This window comes from Ornithorhynchus anatinus, chromosome 4 (assembly GCF_004115215.2).
Source record: "Ornithorhynchus anatinus isolate Pmale09 chromosome 4, mOrnAna1.pri.v4, whole genome shotgun sequence".
NCBI classification, from domain to species: Eukaryota; Metazoa; Chordata; class Mammalia; order Monotremata; family Ornithorhynchidae; genus Ornithorhynchus; species Ornithorhynchus anatinus.
Window position 1 is genome coordinate 94267711 of NC_041731.1, and position 22788 is coordinate 94290498.

At 47.6% G+C, this 22788-nt stretch overlaps 1 protein-coding gene across 1 annotated transcript in view; it reads left to right on the forward strand.

The window, feature by feature from the left end:
- The window catches only part of ABCA4 (ATP binding cassette subfamily A member 4), a 224271-nt gene that overhangs the window by 74287 nt on the left and 127196 nt on the right, over positions 1–22788 (forward strand). The window contains exons 11-15 of the mRNA XM_029063580.2: positions 3199–3396; positions 12166–12371; positions 15372–15433; positions 16529–16703; positions 19665–19887. Of these exons, the coding sequence (XP_028919413.1) occupies positions 3199–3396; positions 12166–12371; positions 15372–15433; positions 16529–16703; positions 19665–19887 (864 nt within the window). The remainder of the gene's footprint in view (positions 1–3198; positions 3397–12165; positions 12372–15371; positions 15434–16528; positions 16704–19664; positions 19888–22788) is intronic.

Consider the following 22788-nt stretch of genomic DNA (forward strand, 5'->3'; position numbering starts at 1 on the left):
TGTGTGTGTGCTTATATGTGTGTATGCGTGTGGGCTTCGTTTGTCAAGTTGTGTTGTACTGTAACACATGTTTTCCTTAAAGTGGGTATCTTTAAGAATTTACTCCCTCCTAGGCCTGTTCCAGAATCGATCAGTGGTGTTTATCAGCTGGGGGACTTTGGGCAAGTCACTTCACTTCTCTGGGCCTCAGTTACCTCATCTGTAAAATGGGGATTAAGACCGTGAGCCCCAAGTGGGACAAGCTTGCCTGTGCTTAAATACCATCATTATTATTACTGAGCACTTACTGTGTGCAGAGCACTGTATTAAGTGATCGGGAGAGTACATTGTATAACAGAGTTGGTAGGATAGTTCCCTGTCTGCAAGGAGCTTCCAGTCTAGAGGGAAGAACTGACCGTTCAAGTCCAGGCTTGGCCGATTCTGCCGCCAATCTGGACCATGGGGATCTAGAAGCTCCTGGTTTTTTAATGTTTTTTTTTTCTTTAAATGATATTTGTTTAGTGCCTACTATGTGCCAGGCACTGTTCTAAGTGCTGGGGTAGATACAAGTCAGTGAGGTTGGACACAGTCTATAATCCACAAGAGGCTCGAAGTCTTATTCCTCATTTTACAGATGAGGGAACTGAGGCACAGAGAAGTGAAGTGACTTGCCCAAGGTCACACAGCAGACAAGTGGCAGAGCCGGGTTTAGAACCCGGGTCTTTCTGTCTTCCAGGCCCATGATCTATCCAGTAGATCATGCTGTTTCTCTATTTGTTAAGCACTTACTATGTGCCAGGCACTGTACTAAACACTGGGGTAGATATAAGCTAATCAGATTGGACACAGTTCACATCCCATATGGGGCTCCCAGTCTTCATCCCCATTTTATAGATGAGGGAACTGAAGCCCAGAGAAGTGAAGTGACTTGCCCAAAGTCTCACAGCGGGCACGTGAAGGGGCCGGGATTAGAACCTAGGCCTGGAAGTTTGCTCTGCTGTCTGAGGTTTAAGTGTGACATTTTAGTTGTCCCTGCCTGCTGACTTCTTCATGCCAAGAGACCAGCCTGGTGCTCCTGGTAACTAGAATGAAAATGTGAGGAAGAGAGAAAATCATTCATCTTTCAGTCTATTTATTGAGCACTTACTGTTTGCCAAGCACTGTACTAAGCACTTGGGAGAGTACAATATAACAATAATAATGAGGAAGGAAGGGGGAAGGGAGGATGAGGCAGCCAGAAAAAGTGGATGTTTTGATATGTATAAACACCTTGGGGTCTTTGGGAATTTCTACGGAATCAGGGTTGGTTGAGAAGAGAAATTTCCTCAGAGGAGGGTCCCCTTTCTGTGGAGGGTCACCCGAAGTTGGACGGCCAAACAAGAAAACACCTGCTAGCTGAGGCAGAGTAAAGGTATTCCAGCCTCACTTTTTCATTTTTTAAATAATAATAATAATGATAATGTTGGTATTTGTTAAGTGCCTACTATGTGCTGAGAACTGTTCTAAGCGCTGGAGTAGATGCAGGGTAATCAGGTCGTCCCAAGTGAAGCTCACAGACTTAATGTCCATTTTACAGATGAGGTAACTGAGGCCCAGAGAAGTTAAGTGACTTGCCCAGAGTCACACGGTTGACAAGTGGCAGAGCTGGGATTAGAACCCATGACCTCTGACTCCCAAGCCCGGGCTCTTTCCACTGAGCCACACTGCTATTTATTTACTGAGTGCTTACTCTATGTAGACCACTGTACTAAGAGCTTGGGAGAGTACAGCGAAAGAACAGACAAATTCCCGGCCCACCAGGACCTTATGTGAATGCAGCAGGAGAGCGTGCATTTCTGCCAAGACGTCAGGGCAAGCGGTGCAGTTTCTGAACCCCGGGGAGGCCGAACTGGACATGGCTCAGTTGGGCCTAGGGACCGGAAGACTATCGGAAATTCCTGGCACTCCCTGCCTGTGGCAATTCCAAAGGGACCCGGCCGGGCCCTGTGACCAGACAGCGCACCCCCTCACCCCATCCTCCACTTGCGGTGCTTCCGGGGGGCCGTCCCGGATGGGTTCGCGGGGGCAGACGCTACAAACCGGAGGCGGCACTCCTATCGATCGATCAGTGGTATTTATTGAGCGCTTGCTGTGTGTGGAGCACTGTACTAGGCGCTTGGGGGAGTACACTACAAGGCAGTTGGTAGACATGATCCCTGCCCACGAGGAACACGGTGCTAAGCACTTGGTACAATCTCCTGCACACAATAAACACTCGATAAATGCCATTGTTTGATCGCATCTAGCCCGGCACTTAGAACGGTGCTCAGCACATAGTAAGTGCTTAATAAATACCAGAATAATACAGGAGCCCGCGAATGTATAGAAAGGATGGTGAAACCCTTGGACCAAGTACTCCAGATGTAAATTCCCTCTAGACTGGAAGCTCGTTGTGAGCAGGGAATGTGTCTACCAACTCTGTTGTAATGTACTCTCCCAAGTGCTCCATGTACATAAATGCTCAACAAATATTAAGGATGATGATGTAAAATGGTGTTTTACTACTATATTAGAGATGCAGCCATGCTGGGACTGGGACTCTAATCCCTGGGTTCTAATCCCAGTTCCACCTTTTGCTGAGTGACCTTGGGGAAGTCACTTCACTTCTCTGTGCCTCAGTTACCTCATCTTTAAAATGGGGTTTGAGACTATGAGCCCTAGATGGGACAGAGACTGCTTATATCCACTCCGTGGCTTAGTCCAGTGCCTGGCACAAGGTAAGCACTTAACAAATACCATAATTCTTATTTGTATTGATGTCTGTCTCCCCGTCCCTAGTTCGTAAGGTCGTTGTGGGCAGGGAATGTCACTGGTTATTGTTGTGTTGTAATCTCCCAAGCGCTTAGTACAGTGCCCTGCACATAGTAAGAGTTCAAGAAACACGTTTGAATGAAGGAAGCAGCATGGCTCAGTGGAAAAGAGCATGGGCTTCGGAGTCAGAGGTCATGAGTTCGACTCCCGGCTCTGCCACTTGTCAGCTGTGTGACTGTGGGCACGTCACCTCACTTCTCTGTGCCTCAGTGACCTCATCTGTAAAATGGGGATTAACTGTGAGCCTCACATGGGTCAACCTGATCACCCTGTATCTCCCCCAGCGCTTAGAACAGTGCTCGGCACATAGTAAGCGCTTAACAAATACCAACATTATTATTAACATTATTATTATTATTACTTTTCCAGGATACTTTGGCAAACCCAACAGTGAAAGATTTCTTGGTTGACCAGCTGAGGGGAACCGGCCTCACCGCAGAAGACGTGCTGAACTTTCTCTACAATGGGCCCCGGGAGAGCAGGGAAGAAGGCCTGGTGAATTTTGACTGGAGGGATGCCTTCAATTTCACTGACCGTGCAGTGCGATCCTTTAATCAGTACATGGAGGTGAGTGGTGGTCAGTGTAGAAGTATGCTGATCCATTCATTCATTCAATAGTATTTATTGAGCGCTTACTATGTGCAGAGCATTGTACTAAGTGCTTGGAATGTACAAATCGGTAACAGATAGAAACAGTCCCTGCCCATTGACAGGCTTACAGTCTAATCGGGGGAGACAGACAGACAAAAACAATAGCAATAAATAGAATCAAGGGGATGGACATCTCATTAAAACAATAGCAATAAATAGAATCAAGGTGATGTACTGTGTGCAAAGCACTGTACTAAGTGGTTGGGAGAGTACAGTGCAGCGTGGCTCAGTGGAAAAGAGCCTGGGCTTTGGAGTCAGAGGTCATGAGTTCGACTCCCGGCTCTGCCACTCGTCAGCTGTGTGACTATGGGCGAGTCACTTAACTTCTCTGTGCCTCAGTTACCTCATCTGTAAAATGGGGATTAACTGTGAGCCTCACGTGGGACAACCTGATTACCCTGTATTTACCCCAGAGTTTAGAACAGTGGTCTGCACATAGTAAGCGCTTAACCATTACCAACATTATTAATACAACAATAAACAGACACGGGCTGGGGAGTCAGAGGATGTGGGTACTAATCCCACTCCGCCACTTTTCTGCTGTGTGACCTTGGTCAAATCACTTCGCTTCTCTGGGCTTCAGTCACCTCATCTGAAAAATGGAGATTGAGACTGTGAGCCCCATGAGGGACAGGAACTGTGCCCAATCCGATTTCCTTGTAACCATCCCAGCATTTAGTACAGTGCCTGGCACAAAGTAAGCCCTAAGCAAATACCGCAATCATTATTATTATTATTGGTCTTCCTGCCTACATGGGGAAAAGACAACCAGGCAGGTCATAAAGAGTTGAAAGGACGAGGCTGCGGGGAAAAGGCAGGATGTAGGGAGCAGCAAACAAGCAAACAGATGCCTTTTTATTTATAAACTTTTTTTTTTTTTTGAACCCAGGAAAACCTGAGATTGGGGCCTAAGGGCAGCACCATCTCAGGTGGAGCGTGAAGAGTCTGCCCTTGCTGTGGGCTGCGAATGCGTCCGTTTATTGTTCAACTGTACTGTCCCAAGCGCTTAGTACAGTGCTCCGCACACAGTGCGCGCTCAGTAAATCCGATGGAAAGAATGAATGTTCTCCCCACCAGACTCCACCTTCGCCTGACCCAAGGGCGGGGCTGGGCCCATTTAAAAGCAGATATCCCCTCCTCTCCCCCGCCTCCCTTGCCGGAAGGGACGTGGCCGAAGCACAACTCGTTATGGAAGGCTAAACAAAGCTTCCTTTAAATAACAAAGATGACTGTCCAGCCAATAGCAGTTTTCTCCCAAGACTTTGATGTCAGGTAATTGTCGGCCACCACAGCTCTAGGTGATCCAGATCAAACAGTTAGCCCTTTGACATTCTATCAAGGCGGTAATTCAGAAGATTTTCTCCCTGGTCAATCTAGGGGCTAAAACCATTGAGATGGGGATTTAGCGGCAGTTCCATCCCTCTGACTGAAGAAGTTAAAGAGCCCCAAAGAGACTGGAATAATAGTTCCCCCTATTGATGTTGTCTTGACAGAAGCCCTGGACTAGCTTCTGTGGCTCCTCAGCTCTCTCTTCTTGCCTCTTTGGTCTTCTCCTAGAGCTCGTGGTGAGCAGAGAATGTGTCTTTTATTTATTACATTGTACTCTCCCAAGCGCCTATTACAGTGTTCTGCACACGATAAGCACTCAGTAACTATGACTGACTGAATGAATTCAGCTCCTCATTTGCCAGCTCAATCAAGTGTATTTATTGAGCGCAAACTGTGTGCAGAGTCCTGTGTTAGGCGTTTGGGACAGTATAATATCACATATAATATATAAACTCTCCTTGGTCTGTAAGCACCTTGTGAGCAGAGATCATGACTACCAACTCTGTTATATTATTCATTCATTCAGTAGTATTTATTGAGCGCTTACTATGTGCAGAGCACTGTACTAAGCGCTTGGAATGAACAAGTCGGATAGTATGCTCTCCCAAGCACTTAGTAATAAGAATAATAATAATGTTGGTATTTGTTAAGCGCTTACTAGGTGCAGAGCACTGTTCTAAACACTGGGGGAGATACAGGGTAATCAGGTTGTCCCACATGAGGCTCACAGTTAATCCCCATTTTACAGACGAGGTCACTGAGGCACAGAGAAGTTAAGTGACTTGCCCACGGTCACGCAGCTGACAAGTGGCAGAGCTGGGATTAGAACCCATGACCTCTGACTCCCAAGCCCAGGGTCTTTCCACTGAGCCAAGCTGCTTCTCTTTGCACAGTGCTCTCTACACAGTAAGCGTTCAGTAAATCCGATTGATTGATCGTCCAGATCTAAAAGCATAAGACCTGCAGATGTCTGATTTAACCCTCATGGAACCAGCCTATCGGGAAGACTGCATTCTGTGTAGTTCCTTGAAAGAATGACTTTGAGGGGGATTTTCTGTGGTATTGTTAAGCACTCACTATGTGTCAGATACTGTAATGTTGGTATTTGTTAGTATTTGTTAAGCGCTTACTATGTGCAGAGCACTGTTCTAAGCGCTAGGGTACACAGGGTATTCAGGTTGTCCCACATGAGGCTCCCAGTCTTAATCCCCATTTTACAGATGAGGTAACTGAGGCACAGAGAAGTTAAGTGACTTGCCCAAAGTCACACAGCTGACAAGCGGCAGAGCCGGGATTTGAACGCTTACTGTACTAAGCAATGGGATGATAAAAGCTAATCAGGTTGGACACAGTCCCTGTCCCACAGGGGCTCTCAATATTAATTTTACAGATGAGACAACTGAGGCACAGCGAAGTTAAGCGACTTGCCCGAGGTCACACAAGCAGACAACTGGCAGAGCTCAGATTCTTCTTCTTCTTAATGGTTTTTGTGAAGCACTCGCTATGTGCCAGGCACTGTACTAAGTGCTGGGGTAGTTACAAGATAATTGGGTTGGACTCAGTCCCTGACCCATATAGGCTTACCATATTCATTCATTCATTTAATTACATTTATTGACCACTTATTGTGTGCAGAGCACTGTAGTAAGCACTTGGGAGAGTAGACTACAGCAGTAAGCAGACATATTCCCTGCCCACAATGAGCTTACAGTAATAATCACCATTTGCCAGATGAGGTAACTGAGGCCCAGAGAAGTGAAATGACTTACCCCGGGCGTCACACATTCAACAAGTAGCAGAGCTGTGATTAGAACCCAGGTCCTACAAGGTGGGAATTAATCTGTGGCATTTATTGAGCAGCAAGGTGTAACGGAAGCAGCATGGCGCAGTGGACAGAGCACGCCCTGGGAGTCAGAAGATGATGGGTTCTAATTCCAGCTCCTCCACTTGTCTATTATGCAGCCTTGGGCGAGTCATTTCACTTCTCAGGCCCTAAGTTGCTTCATTTGTAAAATGGGAATTGAGCCAGTGAGCCCTGTGTGGGGCAGGGTCTGTGTCCAACCCAGTTTGTTTGTATGTACAGTGCCTGGCACATAGTAAGCCTTTAATGCCAAAATTATTATTATTATCATTATTATTATTATTATTATTATTATTGAGCCGTCAGCAGGGTATTAAGAGCTTGGGTGGGAAATGCCACCAAGGAGCTTACAATTTAGTGGGGGAGACAAAAATATACAAATAATGAAAGCGGGATATTTTCTTGTTATTGTCCCAACTGTCTAATACATTGCACTATACAATAGGCTCTCGATAAATACTGCTGATGATGAAGGAAAGAAAATTCCCTTTCTGTTCCAATCTGCAGTGGTGTGATAAGAAGGACTGTTCTGTGCAGATAACAGTAAAAGTCTAAAATTGGATGGAGAGTGGGAGGGTCAGGCTGGTCAGGGGTAGGGGGCAAAGAGATTCCAGGGAATGAACCCGAGGCTGGGGAAGAAGGGGGAGGAAAGGAGGAAAGGTCATTAACCCTCCCTCTTTCCTCTCACATCTCTTGAAATCCACCAAACCTACTTTTTGCTCTGGCGTCTCTAGAACTTTCTTCACGGCTACAGTTCAGTCCATGCTCTCCCTGACTCAAGACACGTTGCTTTTTTTTTTTCCTGAGAATCCTAGGAAGTGGACGTGGAATGGGGTTGGGTCAGGGCCAAATTAGAAGGGGAGAAAGGGAGAGGAAGAAGAGGGGAAAGGACAGAGCAAGAGAGAGAGACAGAGACAGCAATCATGTCTGTCTCCCAACCAAGTGGTCACGTTAGAAACATTTTTCAGGATCAGTCCAGGAGGACATGGAGGAAAGTCTTTTTTTATGGCATTTATTAAGCACTTTCTGAGCCGGGGGAGGAGCGTGATCCAACTCACTCCTTGACCCACACGGGGTTCATAATCTATGAGTTGGGGAGTGCAGGGATCTTATCCTATTTTACAGTTGAGAAGACAGAAATGCCCAGAGGTTGTGACCTGCCCAAGGCCACGCAACAGGCCCGAAGCTGATTCACTGCAGGGGGAAGCTATTGCAGTCTCCTCCGTCTACTCCCTCACTTGGCTTCTTGTTCATGGTGATGACGGAGGCGTCTTTGAAATTCTAGGGTGTCCCCTAAGACCTAAATATGGAGGAAAATTCCATTTAAGTACTTAAGTGGTGAAAACCCCTCTCTGTCCACCCCTAGTGCTTGTAAATCTCAGCAGAGATGCCTTCACGATCAATCGCTTTACCATTTTTCACAGTTCTGATTTCCTCCAAAGTTTTATTTGCAGATTACCAAAGAATAGATACTGCTTTGGAAAGAGCGTGGGCTTGGGAGTCAGAGGTTATGGGTTCTAATCCCTGCTCCGCCACTTGTCAGCTGTGTGACTTTGGACAAGTCACTTCACTGGACCTCAGTTCCCTCATCTGTAAAATGGGGATTAAGACTGTGAGCCCCACGGGGGACAACCTGATTACCTTATATCTACCCCAGCGCTTAGAACAGTGCTTGGCACATAGTAAGTGCTTAATAAATACCATCATTATTATTATTATTATATAGGATTCCTTCCTTCAATTAAACAAGCAATAGCATTTAGTGAAACTTTCCTTCAAGTAATCCATCAATACTCTTTATTAAACCCTTCCTTCAATTAATCAATAGCATTTATTAAATGCTTACTCTGTGCAGAGCCATTTACGAAGTGCTTGGGAAGGTACAGGAAAGTTAGTAAACATGACCCCTGGCCTCAAAGAGCTTACCGCTGTCTAAAAGGAAAGATGGGCACTAAAATGAAATACAGGTAGGGGAAACACTGGGTTATTAAGGTGTGTACATAATTTTTTGTTTATGTTTTAATGGTATTGTTAAGTGCTTACTATGTGCCAGGCACTGTACTAAGCGCTGGGGTAGACTCAAGATCATCAGGTTGGACACAGACTAAGCCCCACGTGGCGCTCCTAATCTTAATGCTCGATTTACAGAGGAGGTAACTGAAGCCCAGAGAAGTGAAGTGACTTGCCCAAACTCACACAGCAGACAAGTGGTAGAGATAGGATTCAAACCCGGGTCCTCTTGGCTCCCAGGCCCATGCTCTATCCATTAGCCCACCCTGTTTCTGACCTTTGTAATGCCGTAGGCCTGTTGGGACCTAACATCAGGACTCTTTTCACCGGCCCACACTGCTCCACCATAATTAAGGTACTTGTTAAGCACTTACTGTGTTCCAAGCACTGTTCTCAGTACCGGGGCAAATAAAGGTTTATCAGGTTGGACACAGTCCAACATTGGGCTCACACTCTTAAACCTCATTTTTTACAGATGAGGGTAATTGAGACCCAGAGAAATGAAGTGGCTTGCCCAAAGTCACACGGCAGACAAGGGGTGGAGGTGGGATTAGAACCCAAGGGTTTTGGGATGATGAAGAAGTTTGAGCCATCCGCCTTCTTCATTCGTACCGTGCTCTGTTTAGGGGGACATTTACCTACTCCATTGTTTGGGAATCTTCAGATTGGCAATGGTTTGGCCATGGAATTTTTGGCAGTGAGGTTGACAAGCTTTGGGCTTCTAAACCATCAGTCTCACCAGTTCTTACGGGAAGCAGCGTGGCTCCTTGGAAAGAGCCTGGGCTTCAGAGTCACAGGTCATGGGTTCGACTCCCGGCTCTGCCACTTGTCAGCTGTGTGACTGTGGGCAAGTCACTTCACTTCTCTGGGCCTCAGTTACCTCATTTGTAAAATGGGGATTAACTGTGAGCCTCACATGGGACGACCTGATTACCCTTTATCTACACCAGCGCTTAGAACAGTGCTCTGCATATAGTAAGCGCTTAACAAATACCAACATTATTATTATGGTTATCACATGGGCTTTTCCTCTCTCTCTCTCACCAGGATCTAGAGGGACTGTAAGTACTGCTAGAGGGCTCTTTCGTCTTCCAGGAGCTTGGCCCGAAGTGGTCTTCATTCATTCATTCAATCATATTTATTGAGCGCTTACTGTATGCAGAGCACTCTGCTAAACCCTTGGAAAGTACAAATGGGCAACAGATAGTGACAATTCCGACCCCACAGTGGGCTCACAGTCTAGAAGGGGGAGACAGACAGCAAAACAAAACAGCATCAAAATAGATAAATAGAATTGTAGCTATATACACATCATCAATAAAATAAATAGAATAATAAATATGTACAAATATACACACATGCTGTGGGGTGGGGAAGGGGGTAGAGCAGAGGGAGTAGGGGCAATGGGGAGGGGAGGAGGAGCAGAAGAAAAAGGGGGGGGGCTCAGTCTGGGAAGACCTCCTGAGGGTTTGGAAATCACTTTCTGATAGTCAATTGATGGTATTTATTGAGCGTAGTGTGCAGATGACTGTCCTAAGCTCTTGGAAGCTGAGGATACAACAGAGTTGGGAGGGGTGATCCTATCCCACAGGGAGCTTAAGGTCTATGCAGGGGAGGCAGACATTAAAATAGGTGAGCTCTCAGGGCTAGGAGTGACTGAAGTAATCAGGAGATCTGACTAAGCCCCCCTTTTCCTCAGCTCCCCCTCCCCCTCAACTCACCCCAACTCGCTCCCTTCGCTCTACTCCCCTCCCTACAGCAATTGTGTATATATGTACATATCTTTAATTCTATTTATTTATACTTGTTCTGATGTGTGCATATATATCTCTAATTCTATTTGTTTATATTGATGCTATTAATGCCTGTTGACTTGTTTTGATATCTGTCTCCCCCCTTTTAGACTGTGAGCCCAATGTGGGCAGGAATTGTCTCTCTTTGTTGCTGAATTGTATTTTCCAAGCGCTTAATACAGTGCTCTGCGCAAAGTAAGTGCTCAATAAATACGATTGAATGAATGAATGAGGCCTGCAATCTTTGAAGTCTCTCTGCCCCACTGGGATCTAATCAATGGTATTTATTGAGCACTTACTATGTACAGAGCACTGTACTAAGCACTTGGGAGAGTACAATACAATAGAATTAATAGACACAGTCCCTGCCCATAACAAGCTTACAGTTTAACCACTGAGGTGCCACTGTTTAGCTGTTAAACCCAACCAGGGTGACCTAATGGATAGAGCACAGGCCAGGGAGGCAGAAGGACCTGGGTTCTAATGCCGACTCTACCAAGTGCTTGCTGTGTGACCTTGGACAAGTCACTTCACTTCTCTGTGCCTGAGTTTCCTCACCTGTGAATTAGGGATTAAATGCCCGTTCTCCCTTCTACTTGGGCTGGGAGACCCAGGTGTGACAGAGACTGTGTCCAACCTGAAAAACTTGTAGCTATTCCATCCAGCACTTAGAACATAATAAATGCTTAACAAATAGCTTTAAAAAAACTCTCCACCAACTTCTCCCACCTTACAAATCATCTTTACTTCCCTACTAACCATAACCTACCCTCTTCATTCTTCCCAAACCAACCTTCTAACTGCATCGCGTGTTCAACTCTCCCACCTTGGTTCCCTCGCTACCAGCTTGAAACTCCATCTCCCATCAAATCCATCAGACTACAGCCCTTCCCATGTTTAAAGCTTTCCTGAAAGTCCCCCTCCTCCCAAAAGTCTTCCTCCGTTAATTCTCAGTACTTCGAGTCATATAGGCCCATCAGCCATCTCTGGTGCTTCTGAACTTTACCCATTTATATTCATCCTCTGTACTTATATATATCTACATTTGTTCAACTGTACATGCGATGATTTATTTTGAGTGCTCTGTAAATCCTTTATGTCTGTCTCATCCGTTAGAGTGTAAGCTCTTTGTGGATAGGGGATGTGTCACTTGCTTAATTTGAATTTCCCAAGCATTTAGTACAGATCCTGGAACCCAGTGGGTGCTCAATAAATGCTACCCTTGCTAGTAGGGAGAGAGGTGATCAGAGCCAATGGTCAGGAGTTTCTGTTTTAGGCAGGCGAGGAATGGGCAACGGTTGAAGGTTTTTGAAGCGTGGGGAAACATGGTGAGGATGATGTTGTAGAAAGGCTATCTTTTGGGGTTTTTTTGGTATTTGTTAAGTGCTTAGCTATGTGCCAGCCAATGTACTAAGCACTGGGTAGGTACAAGCTCATCAGGTTGGACACAGGCCCTGTCTCACGTGGGGCTCACAGTCCCGATCCCCTTTTCACAGATGAGGCCCAGGCAATTGAAGGGACTTACCCAAGGTCACACAAAGTGGCAGAGCCGGGATTAGAACCCATGATCTTCTGACTCCCGGGCCCGTGCTCTATCCGCCACACCATGACAACTCCAGGGCTGCCCCAGTGTGTGAATCCCAGCTGTCACTGTGCTCTCTGCACACTCACAATAACTTTGCTCGTCCGCAGTGTTTGATCCTGGACAAGTTTGAAGGGTTTGAGAGCGAAATCCAGCTGATCCACCGAGCCCTCTACCTGCTGGAGGAGAACAAGTTCTGGGCTGGAGTGATCTTCCCGGACATGTACCCGTGGACCGGCTCGCTGCCGCCGCACATCAAGTACAAGATCCGGATGAACATTGATGCGGTGGAGAAAACCAATAAGATCAAAGACAGGTGAAGATCCATTGCAGGCTGAATGGAAGATCCTCGACCAAAGGGAGATGGACTTTAAGATAGAATGAATATTCGTACCCTTAGTGATTGGCCCAGTACTATCATTTGCTTTTTTAAACCCTAGACTGGAATTTGAGCCTGTGCACTAGGGCAAAGTGATCAGGAGAACACATTTTGAACAAGTTTGAAATGGTAGACACTTTAAGCACATTAAGTAACAATAATAATAATGATGATGGTATCTGTTAAGCGATTACTACACCCCAAAGAAAATGCACCCAGATCCTTTGCAGCATGGGGGCTGCATTCTTTCCGAACCCCACGTCTCTAGACTGTAAGCTCTCGTTGTGGGCAGGGAATGTTTCTATTGTATGATGTATTGTATTGCATTGAGAAGCAGTGTGGCTTAGTTGAAAGAGGCTGGGCTTGGGAATCAGAGGTCGTGGGTTCTAATCCCGGCCCCGCCACTTATCAGCTGTGTGACTCAGGGCGTCACTTAACTTCTCTGTGCCTCAGTTACCTCATCTGGAAAATGGGGATTAAGACTGTGAGCTCCACGTGGGATAAACTGATGACCTTGTATCTACCCCAGCGCTTAGAACAGTGCTTGGCTCATAGTAAGCATTTAACAAATACCAATATTATTATTATTATTGTTACCCTCCCAAGAGCTTAGTGCAGTTCAGTATGGTTGAATGAATGAAAGTTAAGGAAAACTCGTATTGATGGACACGCACAATCATACAACTGCTTTTCTACTGACATCAATCTATCATTCATTCATTCATTCAATAGTATTTATTGAGCGCTTACTATGTGCAGAGCACTGTACTAAGCGCTTGGAATGGACAAATCGGTAACAGATACAGACCTGCCCTTTGACGGGCTTACAGTCTACTCGGGGGAGACGGACAGACAAGAACAATAACAATAAATAGAATCAAGGGGATAAACGTCTCATTAAAACAATAACAAATAAATAGAATCAAGGCGATGTACATTTCATTAACAAAATAAATCGGGTAATGAAAATATATACAGTTGAGGGGACGATATACAGTTGAGCAGACTTACTGAGGGCTACTCTTTGCAGAGCCCTAACACGGTCCTGGGAGTCAGGAGGACCTGGGTTCTAAACCCACTTCCCCCATTTTCCTGCTGTGTGAACTTGGGCAAGTCACGTAACTTCTCTGTGCCTCAGTTACCTCACCTGTGCTTAGTGCTTAGTACAGTGCCGGCACATAGTAAGTGCTTAACAAATACAGTAAAAGAACTACTGCCAAGTTCTAGCCAACGTTTGCAGCAAAAACATGTGTTCTAGCAAAACTGAAGTATACTAACTTTATCTGTGGGCAATGACATTTGCTTAATGCCTCCTTTGCTGTGGAGCGCACTTGTATAGGAAACCTGATTTGGCCTTACTCTGAACTCTTGCCCCGTCCTACCTCTCCTCCCTTCTCTCTGTCTACTGCCCACCCGGCACTCTCCGCTCCTCTGCTGCTCACCTCCTCACCGTCCCCGGTTCACGCCTATCCCGCCGTCGACCTCTGGCCCACGTCCTCCCGCTGTCCTGGAAGGCCCTCCTTCCTCACCTCCACCAAACTAACTCTCTTCCCCTCTTCAAAGCCCTACTGAGAGCTCATCTCCTCCAAGAGGCCTTCCCAGACTGAGCTTCCCCTTTTCCCTCTGCTCCTCTGCTCCCTCTCTGCTTCTGCTTCACCTCCCTCAGCTAAGCCCCCTTTCCCCCCTTTCCCTCTGCTTCTCCCCCTCGCCTTTCCCCTCCCCCCAGCACTGTGCTCATTTGTATATATTTTTATTATCCTATTTATTTCAATAATGAGGTGTATATCCCCTTGATTCTATTTATCATGACTAAGTTGTCTTGTTTTCTGTCCATCTGTCTCCCCCGATTAGACTAAAAGTCCATCAGTGGGCAGGAATTGTCTCTATTTGTTGCCAAATTGTACATTCCAAGCACTTAGTACAGTGCTCTGCACATGGTAATCGCTCAATAAATGCTATTACATGAATGAATGAATGAACTCCCCTAACTAGAACAGTGTGGCAGGAATGACGGGCCTTGTGTTGACTTTGAAAGAGTCTTCGTACGGCAATTCTTTCATCCTGATTACCACCCACCCCCCAGACGTTAGCCATCAGCTGGTAGTAATACTGATGATGGTATTTATTGAACACTTACCACGTGCCAAGCACTGTGCAAAATGCTGGGTAGACACAAGATAAACAAATCAGACACAGTCCCTGTCCGCATGAAGGTTACTGTCCAAGAAGGAGACGTTGCAATCAACACAAGATCATTCGTTCATTCATTCAGTCGTACTTACTGAGCACTCACTGCGAGGACTACTGTGTTAATTGCTCGGGAGAGTACAATACAACAATAAACAGTCATATTCCCTGCCCACTATGAGATTATAGTCTAAAGATGGGGAAACAGACATTAATATCAATAAATAATAATTGTGGTATTTTAAGTGCTTACTATGTGCCAAGCGCTGAACTAAGCGCCGGGGTGTATACAAGCCAATGGGGTTGTACACAGTCCCTGTCCCCTATGGGCTCACATTCTCAATCCCCATTTTACAGATGAGGTAACTGAGGCACAGAGAAGCAAAGTAACTTGCCCCAAGTCACACAGCAGACACGTGGCAGAGCCAGAGTTAGAACCCGTGACCTTCTGACTCCCAGGCCCATGCTCTAACCACTATGCCATGCTAATCAGATACAGTCTCTGTCCACGCAGGCTCAGAGTCCAAGAGGGAGCAAGAACAGGTCATTTATCCCTATTTTACAGATGAGAAAACTGAGACACAGAAAAGTGAAGTGACTGGCTCAAGTTAAGTGGCAGAACCAGGACTAGAACCTTGGGTCTCCTGCCTCGTAGTCCCGTGCTCCATCCCCGATATAGTCAATTAGATTTTCGGCTATTTTTTCCTGATATACTTGAACTACTTCTTGTTATTTAATATCGCCCATCAGTGGGGAAACCGAGTCTCTGAGAGTCCCATGTGAGGCGACCAACATACAAGGAAGTGATGGCGGTTTGAACAGAGCAGTGGGTTGCCCCAGTGCCTGAAACCAACCTGAGTCTTCCACAGTCAATTAAGCAGTAGTATTTATTGAGAGCTTACTGTGTTCTGAGAAGCAGCGTGGCTCAGTGGAAAGAGCATGGCCTTGGGAGTCAGGGGTCATGGGTTCGAATCCTGCTCTGCCACCTGTCAGCTGTGTGACTGTGGGCAAGCCACTTCACTTCTCTGTGCCTCAGCTCACGAGTAAAATGGGGATTAAGACTGTGGCACAACCTAATTACCCCGTATCTCCCCCAGCACTTAGAACAGTGCTCTGCACATAGTAAGTGCTTAACAAATACCAACATTATTATTATTATTAAGCTCTTGGGACAGTACAGTAGAATAACATTTGTAGACACAAACACAATCCCTTGCTCATAAGGAATTTATAATCTAGGGGGGGAGACAGACATTAAAATAAATTACTAGACAGGGGAAATGGCAGAGCATAATAATATGTGCGCAAGTTCCGTGGGACTGAGGGTGGGGTGAATATCAAATGCTTAAGGGATACAGATCCAAGTAGGTAAGCGAAGCATGTGGGAAAGGGGGTAAGGGAAATGAGGGCTTAGAGAAGCGCTCAATAAATACCCCTGATTTATTGATTGACTGGAAGATCTCTTGAGAAGTTGTGATTTTAATAAGGCTTTGAAGATGGAGAGAGCGGTGGTCTGCCAGATATGAACGAGGAGGGAGTTTCCGGGCCGGAGGCGGGAACGGGGGAAAGGGATGAGCGGTGAAATAAATGAGATTGCAAGTACATTGAATAGGGTAACGTTAGAAGAGTGAAGTGTGTAGGCTGGGTTGTAGAAGAAATCTGTCAGGTAAGGCAGGAGGGAAAAAGGCAGGAAGGGAGAGCTGATTGAGTACTTTTAATGGTAAGGAGAAACCACTGGAGGTTTTTGAGGAGTGGGGAGGCATAGACTGAATGCCATTTTAGAAGAAAGATCCTCGCATTCGTTCTCAAGGCCTGAAGGAGGTGGAACTCCCAGACTGTGAGAAAAGGGGAATTCACGGGCCTTGTTTCTATCCCATGGAAGCCTCACTGACTTTTCCCTTTGCCAGGTACTGGATCCAGGCCCAGAGCTGACCCAGTGGAGGATTTACGGTACATTTGGGGAGGTTTTGCCTATCTTCAGGACATGATCGAACACGGGATTATAAGGAGCCAGACCAAAACTGAAGTGCCCCCCGGAATCTACCTCCAGCAGATGCCATATCCCTGCTTTGTAGATGATGCGTGAGTAAGAGCAGTTTCGTGATCCTCTTCCCTGATATCTTAATTGAGGCGCTGGGAGGGCCTATGGGTTTTGTGAGGCTCCCAGCCTTTCGCCTTTGATCTTGCCTTGGAAGGGAGAGAAAACTCAAGGCTGGGGGCTGGGAGAATATTTCTGCTCAGAGATGGAGATAAGAAGCGGGGGAGGAAGGGAGGGAGAAAAGTGTTAGGCACTTTTGATGGTGAGGAATGGTGGAGTTGCTTAATTCACTCCATTAATGGTATTTATTGAGCACTTACTGTGTGCAGAGCCCTGGACTAAGAACTTGGGGTAGTAGAATGCAATTAAATGGTAGATCGCTAGAGAAGAAACATCCTGAGGATCTGAAGCTGCCGCCAAAGTTAGGCTTGGGCGGGCCGTGGCTAGGGGTGCTGGGTAATTTAGAGGGGATTGGGACCCGGGCCCAGAGCGTGCTTTTTTATTTTTAATGGTATTTGTGGAGCGCTTACTTTGCGCCAGCCACCGTACTAAGCACTGGGGGTAGATACAAGCTTAATCAGGTTGGACACCATCCATGTCCCATATGGGGCTCACAGTCTTAAGCCCCATTTTACAGATGAGGTGATCGAGGCATAGAGGAGTTAAGTGACATTCGAGCGGTGGAACCAGGATTAGAAACCAGTTTCTTCGGACTTCCAGGCCCAGGCTCTACCCACTAGGCCAGGCTGCAAGCTTGGCATTAATAGGGCACCCGTCAAAGTAGGCTTCCCCACAGAATCGACCCGGCATCCCAAGCAGGCCTGGTTTCTAGGAGCCGCTGAATAATGCAGCTCCTTCTCTAATTAACATTCCAGTGATGTGTGCTGGATGAAAAGGTGGAGGAATGTTCCCATTCTGTCCACCCAGTGAGCCCCTTGGCCCTCTGGCCAGAGTGGGCGGGTGGGAGGTCCTGCCACAGGTCCGGAAGGTCAGCAGGGAACTGGCCGGATGGTGACACCTGGAAGGAGGGAGGAGAGGGATTTAGGGCTCTGAGCCTCTTTGGAAAGGGACTGTGTTCAGGGAAGGAAACAGAGCAGGGAGTTTCCCAGGGAAAGAGCTAATCAATCAGTCATGTGTATTGAGCACTTACTGTGTGCCGAGCACTGTAGTGCGTGCTCGGGAGAGAACATTGTAACATTCAATAGTATTTACTGAGCACTTACTATGTGCAGAGCACTGTACTAAGAGCTTGGAATGTACAATTCGGCCACAGATAGAGACGATCCCTGCCCACTGACGGGCTTACGGTCTAATCGAAAATAAATGTCGGTATTTGTTAAGCGCTTACTATGTACCAAGCACGGTTCAAAGCGCTTGGGGAAGATGCAAGGTAATCAGTTTGTCCCAGGTGGGGCTCACAGTCTTCATCCCCATTTTACAGATGAGGTAACTGAGGCACAGAGAAGTTAAGTGGCTTGCCTAAGGTCGCGGAGCTGGGATTAGAACCCACAACCTCTGATTCCCAAGCCCGGGCTCTTTCCACTGAGCCACGCTGAGTTAGTAGACACGTTCCCTGCCCACAACGAGCTGTGGGAAATGTGCAATCGATCGGGTCAAGCCGGCTTCGCCTGGTGATCCGTTCATTTCCCTGAGCAGATCCCCATCCTTGGGCCAAGCGGAGGACCTCCATGGCAAGCTCTCTGCCCTGAAGGATCTCCGCAGGCAGTCGTGGTTGCAAGTCTCCCGCCCGTAGCACCACCCACCTGCTTTTCTTGGCTATCACCACCTGGGATTTTACTAGCCCATTAAGTGTGGGAGAGGCACATGAAAAACCCCACAGAGTGGTTTCTCCCCAAACATCAAACGCAATGCAGAGTAGAATGCACTCTAATGGGGCTGTCGGGGGGCTTTAATCAATCCAATCAATCGATTGTATTTATTGAGCGCTTACAGTACGCAGAGCACTGTATGAAGGGTTTGGGAGAGCACCATCCGACAGAGTTGGCAGACACATTCCCTACCCGTAATGAGCTTAGAGTCGAGAGGGGCTAAGAGTCGAGAGGGAGCACTTGATACAGTGCTCTGCACGTAGTAAGCGCTCAATAAATACGACTGAATGAATGAACTTTAGCCACCTTCTCGGAAGAGCCTACTCTTGCTGCCTCCTGGGATGCTTGCAGGAGGAAGAACGGGGCTTAGAGCGAGGGGAGAGAGGGTCCTCTCCCTGGGCTGGCAGCCTCAACAGACCCTGCTCGATAAGTGTCCCCCACCATCCCCCCTAGACGGTAAGCTCCTTGTGGGCGGGGTACTTGTCTCCCAATTCTGCTGTATTGTTCTCTCCCAAGAGTGCAGTACCGTGCTCTGTGTATAGTAAGCACTCAAGAAATACAATTGAATGACTGACTCTTCTTCTGTTGGCTTGTAAATTGGCCTGCCCTGCTGACAGTGGCCATCCGGTTGGCTAGAAGTTGGGGTTCTAAAATGACTTGCTGGCCGCGATGGCTGAAACTTCCTCCTCTGTGGGTGAGGGGGGTCTATGCAAGAAGAGCTGCTTTCTCCCACCCCCATGTCTATCCTCTTTAGCCCCGTGCTCCCCACTTTTCTGTGCTCCTTACTCTCCGACCCCTCCCTTCTTTCTTACTTTTTCCCCTTGCTCTGCCTGTTCGTCTTCCTTATTTCCCATTTCCTTCCCCCTTTCTTCCCTTCCCCCTTCTGTGTCTCATCTTCCATTTCCCTACCCTTCGGCCTCTCCCTTCATCTCCCCCATCTCCCCACCCCACCTCGTCAGCCTTCCCCCCCAAAACTACGTGGCCAGATATCCAGTCACCTGGATGAGCGGGGCAGCCTCTTCTCTCCTCAGAGGGGTTTGGCGGCTCTTCGGGTTGAGGGCGCGAAGCCGGCATCCTGTGACCGTGGAGCCCGCGAAATCGGGCCTCTCCGCCATGGTCTATCTCCCTCTTTTGTCGTTGGCCTTGGCGTCCTCCCACTCTGTCTTCCCTCGGCAGCTTCATGATCACTTTGAATCGCTGCTTCCCCATCTTCACGGTGCTGGCCTGGATCTACTCTGCCTCCATGATCGTGAAGAGCATCGTGCTGGAGAAGGAGATGAGGCTGAGGGAGACCTTGAAAAACCGGGGCGTGTCCGGTGCGGCCATCTGGAGCGCGTGGTTCCTGGACAGCTTCTCCATCATGGCGACCAGCACGCTGCTCCTCACAGGACTAGTCACGGTAAGTACGACGGATCAGGAGTCGGGGAGGGGGGTGACGGCAGCCTGCCGGGCACCACCCAGGGAGGGGGGAAGACAGAGAGAATGACCCAGTGAGGGAGGAGGGAAGTCCCGGGTGCCCCTGAGTCTGTTGATAATGAGGAATAAAGTCCCCCCCCAACCCTCCCCAAAAAACCTGAAGACCCTACGGAGGCAGAATAGAGCCGAGGGTGGGCTTGCTCCAACGCGGTCTCTGCTTCTAAGCCCAGAAGAAAGAAGGCAAGGAATTCCCTCCTCCCTGGATTACCTTCCTAAGGTATTAGGAGGGTATTAGGAAAAGCTGCCTGGGGTGTTCTTTAATGCTAATCATAAACAGACCAGAGGTACTTTTCAGCTTCCCACTACCCAAAACCTCCTGCTTCCTCCTAAATTTGGAAGGGTTTCCTGTCCCAGAGGCTGGAATTTGAGGAACCAGGTCCTTCCCAGTAATAACAACAATAGTGATTTTTGTTAAGCACTCACTATGTGCCAGGCATGGTTCTAAGCACTGGGGGAGGTGCAAGACAATCGGGTTGTACACAGTCCCTGTCCCACACAGGGCTCACAGTCTCCATTTTACAGATGAGGGAAATGAGGCACAGAGAAGTGAAGCGACTTGCCCAGCAGACAAGTGGGGGAGTCAGGATTAGAATCCAGGTCCTTCTGAACCCCCGGAAAGTGCTCTATCCAAAGCCACGCTGCTTGAAATGATGATAGGATTCCTGTCCGATGGTTCGACGCACCATTCCAAGGAGTGCACAGGTCTGAGGAATGCGGAGCTGGGTGGGGAGGATAAATCTCTCCTATCTGGTCGGGGCAGAGCCACGATTCTTCTCATCTCCATTCCACGGCCTGGCCTCTGCTCCTTCCTGACTCCTGCAGTCTCTGCGTTGGGAAAGCAGGGGCCCTCTGACGCTCAAGCCTTTCCCCTTTTAGAAGGGAAATTCCTCAGAGGGGCCTCCCCAAGCCTCCAGCCTCTAGCCCGCCGAATCCCGGGTTCCCGAAATGGCGTATTTTGGAAAACCCTGGATGCAAAAGAGAAGCAGTGTTCCTAACGGAAAGAGCACAGGATTGGGAGTGAGAAGGACCTGAGTTCTAATTCTGACTCTGCTAACCGCTTGCTGTGTGACTTTGGACAAGTCACTTCTCTGGGCCTCAGTTTCCTCAATGTAAAATGGGCATACCAGTTCTCCTTCCTACTTAGAGTGTGGGGTAAGGATGGTGTCTGACCTAATTAACCTGTACCTACTCCAGGACTTAGAACAGTGTTTGACACACAGTAAGAGCTTAGCAAATAATCATAAAAAACCCCCAAAACCTCTGAACATCCCCAAGTGACTGAGTCTTCCCCAGGCAGCAGACAGTTGCTGTGAACGGAATGACAACCATATATGGACCGAGAGCGAAGAAATCGATTTATCATTTGGCCGATGGATTGAAACATCTTTCGGTAACATCTCTCCACTCCTCAAAACCCTCCACTGGCTTCTGTCAATCAATCAATGGTGTTTATTGAGCACCTACTGTGTGTTGAGCACCGCACCAACCGTTGAGTACAATACAAAGAGTTGGTAGGCGCGATTCCTGTCTTCAAGGAACTTACCATCTAGCGGAGGAGCTCCCAAGCGGCATGGCCTGGTGATGGATTGATTGGAATGGCGACCGTATACCATCGAGATCAAAGCGTGTAATTTTGGAGGCTATTGGCAATCAATCGTATTTATCGAGCGCTTTCCGAGTGCAGAGCTCTGTACTAAGTGTTCGGTAGAGTCCAGTACAACGGAGATGGTTGATGTCTTCTCTGCCCTCGACCAGCTCACGGTCTAGATCATGTCCCCCGTTCATTGCCCGGGATAAATATTCTCCACGTTTGTTCCTAAACCAGGGCAACACCTATTGCGTCATGGCCACCCTTCTCTGCCCTGGGCCTGGGCAGTAACGGGAAATGGAGCTGCTGAATTTTCCTCCCCATTCCAAAACTGTGTTCACCAGCTCTCCTCCTGCTGGACTGTGCCCCGAAAGAACCGTATCTAACAGAGGTATATCTTATAATTTAGGAAATGAGGAAGCGAGGACATTTGGAATTCCCCTCTGAAACAGAGAATTATTTATTAAGAGCTTACCGTGCGTACTTATTAAGCTTGGGGACAGTCCTCGCTAGATTGTTAAGCTCAGTGAAGGCAGGGTCTGCATCTGTTATATTGTTCTCTTCCAAGTGCCTAGTAAAGTGCTCTGCACACAGTGAGTGCTCAAATAAATGTGACTGATCGATTGACAGACACAAACTAATCAAGTTGGATGCAGCCCATATCCCAGGTGGGGCTCACAATCTTAATCCTCATTTTACAGATGAGGGAACTGAGGCACAGAGAAGTTGTCACTTGCCCACGGTCAAACGGCAGACAAGTGGCGGAGCCGAGATTAGAACCCACGTCCTCTGATTTCCAGGACCGTGCTGATAATAATAATGTTGGTATTTGTTAAGCGCTGACTATGTGCCGAGCACTGTTCTAAGCGCTGGGGGAGATACAGGGTCATCAGGTTGTCCCACGTGAGGCTCACAGTTAATCCCCATTTTACAGATGAGGTAACTTAGGCCCAGAGAAGTGAAGTGACTTGCCCACAGTCACACAGCTGCCGAGTGGCAGAGCCGGGAGTCGAACTCATGACCGCCGACTCCCAAGCCCGGGCTCTTTCCACTGAGCCACGCTGCTCTAACCACTGGCCTACACTTTGAACTGTAAAATGGGGATTAAGACTGTGAGCCCCACGTGGGACAATCGCGTCATCTTGCATCCTCTTCAGCGCTTAGAACGGTGCTTTGCACATAGTAAGCGCTTAACAAATGCCATTATCAGTTAATATCCAAACTGTGCTCAGACCC